General features: G+C 39.4%; 1 protein-coding gene across 1 annotated transcript; it reads right to left on the bottom strand.

The window, feature by feature from the left end:
* Positions 1 to 1192: 1192 nt before the first annotated feature.
* On the bottom strand, positions 1193 to 5535 carry LOC110986524 (uncharacterized). The gene is made up of 4 exons (XM_022248452.2): positions 5407 to 5535; positions 3897 to 4001; positions 3214 to 3432; positions 1193 to 2539 (listed from the first exon to the last, which is right to left on the bottom strand). The coding sequence occupies exons 2-4, from the start codon at positions 3972 to 3974 to the stop codon at positions 2513 to 2515; spliced, it is 324 nt and encodes a 107-aa protein (XP_022104144.1). The 5' UTR covers positions 3975 to 4001; positions 5407 to 5535; the 3' UTR covers positions 1193 to 2512.
* Between the last annotated feature and the right edge of the window lie 904 nt (positions 5536 to 6439).

Genomic DNA, 6439 nt, shown 5'->3' with positions numbered 1-6439 from the left:
TAGAATTTGGAATTTTCGTTGACCTGTTTTCTAAAATTTCCATCAGGCGGGTAAGTCTGGTTGTGACATTCAAATCCTGGTTCATTCATGGATTTCAAACCTTTGTAGGCTTTGCAGTGTCCAGGTGACGTGCAGTACTCTTTAGATGTGATTTTGTCACCGATGTGCACATATCGTACATGTACTTTTTGTAGCTGTACATGCAGTACAGGTATTAATCATTCCTTGTTATATTCTTAGAACTACCCGAATTTGTTGCAACTTTTGTATCGTAAAAAGTCTACATGCAACCAAGTATTCTACCTATTAGAATTAAATTTCCAATTATACAATTTGCTATTCCTGGATTTGTTACTGTGGTTTCATGAAGAAACACAGACTGTACATGTACCCTGAAAATTCTGTTGCATACTTTAAGTGATACAAGTACAAAGCTGTGACTTCTGAGGGTAGATTTTGGAGAGAGTGGTAAGACAGGCGGTAACCTCTGAGGCAGTATTGGACAGTGTCGAGTCAGGTAACACCTCTGAGGTTTGTTTTGGACACAGTGCTAAGTCAGGCAGTGACTTGAGGGTACATTTGGACAGAGCGCTGAAGCAGGCAATGCTCTCTGAAGGTAGATTTGGACGGCATCTTAAGTCGGGCAGTGATCTCAGGTTTTGTTTTGGATAGAGTGCCAAGTTAGGCAGTGACCTCTAGGGGTAGATTTGGACGGTGTGCTAAGTATTAAAGGCAATGATGTCTGAGGTTTGTTTTGGACAGAGTGCTAAGTCGGGCAGTGACGTCTGAGATTTGTTTTGGACAGAGTGCTAAGTCGGGCAATGACGTCTGAGATTTGTTTTGGACAGAGTGCTAAGTCGGGCAATGACGTCTGAGGTTTGTTTTGGACAGAATGGTGAGTCAGGCAATGACCTCTGAGGTTTGTTTTGGACAGAGTGTTGAGTCACACAATGATGTCTGAGGTTTGTTTTGGACAGAGTGCTGAGTCAGGCAATGACGTCTGAGGTTTGTTTTGGACAGAATGGTGAGTCAGGCAATGACCTCTGAGGTTTGTTTCGGACAGAGTGCTAAGTCGGATAGTGACCTCTGAGGATAGATTTGGATAGCTTGCTCAGGCAGGCAGTGCTCTCTGAAGGTATATTTGAATAGTAAAGTCTCTGCGGATACACAAATACATAGTAACTCAACTGAATTCATTTTTTGACCCAGCAGTCATTTAATGCCAAATGCTGTCTGATGCAAAATAGTCACACTGCAATAATACTCCAGCAAATAATAAATAAAAGTAATACATTACATTTTGAATACAAAACAAAATAGTCAAATGTCGATGCCCTTGAACTTCCATGTGGTTACATGAGCAACTGCATGGGTGCTTATTTACAACTATACATTTTTTCCCCGAATACATTAATTTCATTACTTTGAAAATGGTATCGAGGATACTTTTTTTATTGGTTGTGATAATTACTGTCTTCATACTACATGATTTGTCTAGCTTCCTAATTCACAATCTCACTGCTCTTGCATAGGTCAACTGTGTTTGGAAGATGGATGTTGACATATGGTCAAAGGTCTGAATGTCAGGACAACTTCTGCTTAATAACATGTTAACCAGCTGCAGCACTTTACAAGACAAAGAATTCTCATGCACATATTTGTAAATGTACATGTATAAAGTTTAAAAGTTCTGTTAGGTAGTCTCACTCAGTACCTTCTCTGGGTAGTCTGAGGTATTTGTGATACCATTGAATGTTAAACTGTTCCACAAATGCTGCAAATGACATGCATATGGTTGTCGCATGCTTTAATACAAGTTCATTCTGCTTTGTAGATTTTACTAAAAAACATTCATAAAATATGTTTACTTTTTATAGCACACAAACCAAGTTTTATCCTTGAATGACCTGCAGCAAGTTGCAGACGAGAAAAACACAAAACCAACCCTAACCCCCCCCAATAAATGGTGGCACTGCATTGAAACCAAATCGTAAAATGCTTAAAAGACATCCTATTTACCAATTTGGAAAAATAGGATGTGAACTAAAATGTAAACGGATGACAAAGTTGACTGATTGGTTTTGTGTATTTTTCTGTAAAGTGTTTCTGACATGTAAAATATTATTGTCATTGGTTCATTTATTCAATATTGCTTTCATATGTACAAGAAACACGTATTTAACAGAAAGAAGTCACTGGATGTATTTGATGAAATTGTAACAAAATTCATTGGCACAGTTGTCCATGAAAGTGAACTGGACACTTCAGAATTTGAAGAAAAAAATGTTCAGAGCGTGCTTGAAAATGCTGTTTCACATGAGTAAAAACATGTATACCACTGCAGCCACGGTTTTCTTAGAATAGATCGTCTCCTTGCAGATTGTCCTTGACGCAAACAGAAATGGTTTAAAAGGATATATTGCAAAATGCCTCTTGAAGAATGTAATACTAATTGTGTGGTGATGTTACGCACTTTGATGAGCACATCCTCAATACTGGATGATATGGTGTGTTACCACTGCTGGGCAAAGTCAATATCCTGCATTGGAAAGAAAAAAAAAGGTAGACACATCGATGAGGTAACATTTCAAAGGTCAGGACATTACTGTTCCCTCTGGAATGTTCCTTTACAGAACCCTGACACATTTCTCAGGGAACTTGCCATATTCCTGATGAGAATGAACCATTCCTGAGGAAAGCGTGCAAAGGCATTGACCTCTGTTCCTGTTCTGGAATAGGTGTCATTCCCGGTAAGAATAGGGGATGCTCCCGATTTGAAGGAACCATGTTATAATTTCCTTTATCATTCCAATGTATGAGATCCTCTAACCAGTATATGATAACTTCCAGTGAGACTTTGCAAGGTCACAGACCAGGTTTCATAAGCTACGGTGTTACAAGTAAGCCATGTAAAAGTACATAAAGATAGTTAGTGATCAAAGCTACATTCCATTTAAGTTTTGGCATTAACTGAACCATTTTCTCCAGTACATGTACTTGTACAATTCTAGTACTATTGGTAGAGTTTAGGCTGACTAGTTTATGCATTTGCTTAAACATAATCCAGCAAGTACCCTGAGTCTGAGATAGTGCACGGTAGCAATTCAGGGAATTGTCCCTAATCTTCTTAGCTGTGTGATAAGGCAGTCCCTAAAACTCTGACCAGCACCCACAAGTGAGGTTGAACATGAGTCAAGGAGTTGGCATACTTACATTATATCTTAGTTGTATCTTGGCATTGTGGTCTCCTTTAGTGGCGTTGTAAAACTCCTGTCGCCGTTGGGCATCCCTATTCTGATGGTACTCGCCTCGAGCGCACCGCCCGCTTTGACTTATCATTTTGCTCAGTTGCTTCTCATAACTCGATCCCTGCCTAGATCGGTTCTCCTGCAACTCCCTCTGGTTCTGCTCTTGGAGAAGTCTGAGCTTTTCCTATTAAGTGGAACATTAACAAAGGAGGCATGCAGACATGCATTAAGGGTCTGTAAATTTCCAAACATAGGGTCAAGGGCTTGAATCCAGCAACAGGTGACATGTACATGCTATGACCTTGAAAAAGTAATTTCATTCCCATTTTGTCTCTCTACCAGCCAAAATGGGTGCCTGTGAGGGCAGAGATGGTTGTTGGGTTTGATGAGCTCTTTGCACCTTCAGTATAGAACCATTAAGCTTTACACTCCCCAGGGAGCTGAGATGGTTTCAGGAATATTCATGGGGCCAGTGAGTAGGAAGTAATAGCGATATAGCACTTCGAGCACGGGCAATTGTAGATATCTCCAATTTAAAAAAGGGCTCGAGTTGCAATTCGAAAGAGATTTTCAGTGAAGGACCCTATTTCATGGCAATTTTCTTACGTGCTAGCTTTTTTCTACACCGAAGGTTTGAGAATAACATACCTTCCTTTCCAGTTCAAATTTATTCTTCTTGTCAATCACGCCCTGTTTCCTTTGAGCTTCCCAGTGCAAGGCAGACATTGTGGCTTGCAACACCAAACACAAACTCTGGAGTTGGGAAGCGGTAGAAATTCGATAAACTTTTAAATATTGGCAAGAGTTCTATATTTAGCAACCACATACCAGAGTTGCTGACTTGAGTCATGTGACTTGGACTCAAGTCGCTATTTTGTAACTTTTGACTTGACTTGTAAATACCAGCTTTGACTTGTGACTTGACTTGGACTTGCAAAAAATGACTTATTACCAACCTAAGTCAGACGCTACTCAACCGGCCTCATATATTTTATAACTCGTAACTTCATAAGTTGACGCCTGGTTCTTTTTGCTGATTAGCACAGCTGAACAAAATAATGTGCAGCTTGACTTGTACTTGGAGAAAGAGACTTGTGACTTGACTTGTGTTTAGACCAAATGACTAGTGACTTGACTTGTTACTGGACCTAAAGACTTGTGACTTGACTTGTGACTGGACCTAATGACTTGTGACTTGCATATAATGACTTGTGACTTAACTAAGACTTGCAAAAATGACTTACTGCCACCTCTTCCACATACTCCACCACACATAAATTCCACTATATATGCCCTATCTGCCTTGAGCAGAAGTACCCCCCTCATCGGTTGAAAAGAGCCATGTTGGTCAGGAGTTTTCATTTTGTTGGTAGCGACACGACTGTGGCGTGCATTTTATAATTGTTCTTGAACAGCCAAGTGCATGCAGTTCTGACCAAAGGAGCCTCTGTTGCTAGGAACATTTGGATTTTCCCAGAGTAAAGTCCATTCAGCTTGGGAAAATCTTAAATTGTCAGAAGATAACTTTGCAGTGGCTATTGTTACAGAAGTTTAGACAGGTTTCAGTCTATGTTTTTACACCAGTCAATGTGTTGGAAAAAGGAACCTAACCAGTCTAAAACAAATTGATCTGGGACTTTATTTCCCTTAAAAATCCTCCAGGGGAATTTATCTACCAAAGAAAAACATGTATAGAAACTAAACATGAGATGTGATTGAGCATTGAAAAAGCAGCTTTTGTCGAGTAGGGACTCCCATATACACTAACATACAGTCAAGATACAAACATGTAAAACACACAAGAACAAATATACATGTAATATTAACATAATGAAAAAAAAAACCTGCAGCCCCGTGGAATAATCAATTACAAATATTTATTAAGTAGAAAAGTCTTAAACTTACGTTTAAATAGTGAGAGATTTGCTGTGTTTTTTAAAGAAGAATCTAATGTGCTCCACAGCTTGGGACCCTCGTGTTTAACTGTTTTAGATGAAAGTTTAGTACGCGAGTACGAGTGATGAAATTCGCTGCACTGTCGTGTGAAATGGTGATGAATTTGGTCATTTCTTATAAACATTGAATTGATAAAGTCCTTAATTCATTCATACCAAGCTCAATATATCCTTCCAATAAGGCATTACTGGAAAATACTTACAGGATCTATGATACTTCAGGCAATTGACTTATAAACTTGGAGACCTATCGTCTTCCGCAATCCGTTGCGTTATCGAGCAACCCAGCGAGGTATGTTGCTATAGTAATTGACAGCGCCCTCAATGTTCGCCTTAACTTTCAGTGTTATCTTTTCGCTAGCTGGCTCTCAATCGATCGAACGAACGCGTCCCGTCGTCCGTTTCGCACAAAGTGTAAGGGGGGGAAGATATTGACTATATTTGTTGTAATGCGTGTGAATGTTGACTAGGGGACAAAAAATACTGAGATGATAAAAACACTTTTTTCCCAATAAATAAGTACAGTCCCCTTTTACTTGGTGCACAGTGATCATTCCTTTCACATGGTATATGGAGCCATTTCCCATGAAGTGCAATTCATGTCTTAGTTGTAAGAGACAGGGATGTGCCCTTCCAGAAATCTGCATTTGTTCATGGCAGTGCCCAAATCCGTTGTAGGATTCATTTTTTTTCTTTTGAGGGAATTCGTTCCTGAGTTCTGATGTAAGATCGCTGCCGGTGGAAGTAGCCATAATTTGTTAGCTTTTTGTGGTTTCTGTGAACATCTTTTACAGACTTGTGCTGTACTCAACAACTATATAACCAGATGTTCAGAGACTACATTGTATAACTTGAAAATTAGTTTCATGAAACATTTGCGTTAGGGTGTTTGGCCGACTGGAAATATATACATACGTGTATACACACGTGTAAGTTGCACTAATGTACACTAAAGTTGGGTCATAAATTACTGAGACAGCCTCCAAACTTTCGTTGGCTTACTCCTATTCTGACCAAGATCATGACATGAGAAATTTCCAAAGTAGTACCTCCAAATGCAATGATTGCTTCTCAAACTAGCCGTGTTTATTTACTTACTGGGAACAACGAAGATACAATAATCAAACCGAAGTTATGACAGACCCTTTTCACTTTCATTCAGTCATGAACTATACATCAACATATACGTACTTACACGCACCGAATCATTAATCTGATCTGTCGACGTCTACTACC

This window comes from Acanthaster planci, linkage group LG03 (genome assembly GCF_054643075.1).
Source record: "Acanthaster planci isolate LZ-2023a linkage group LG03, COTS_SCS, whole genome shotgun sequence".
In the NCBI taxonomy this organism is placed as follows: domain Eukaryota; kingdom Metazoa; phylum Echinodermata; class Asteroidea; order Valvatida; family Acanthasteridae; genus Acanthaster; species Acanthaster planci.
Note: the sequence above shows the minus strand (reverse complement) of the source record. Positions and strands in the feature narration are given on the sequence as shown.

What these genes read in the sequence shown, in the direction of transcription:
- LOC110986524 (XM_022248452.2), bottom strand. Translation starts at nt 3,974, where the DNA reads ATGTCTGCCTTGCACTGGGAAGCTCAAAGGAAACAGGGCGTGATTGAC. An exon ending in AATTTGAACTGGAAAGGAAG is followed by an intron (nt 3,433 to 3,896) that starts GTATGTTATTCT and finishes TCCACTTAATAG; the next exon opens with GAAAAGCTCAGACTTCTCCA. An exon ending in AGATACAACTAAGATATAAT is followed by an intron (nt 2,540 to 3,213) that starts GTAAGTATGCCA and finishes TTTCCAATGCAG; the next exon opens with GATATTGACTTTGCCCAGCA.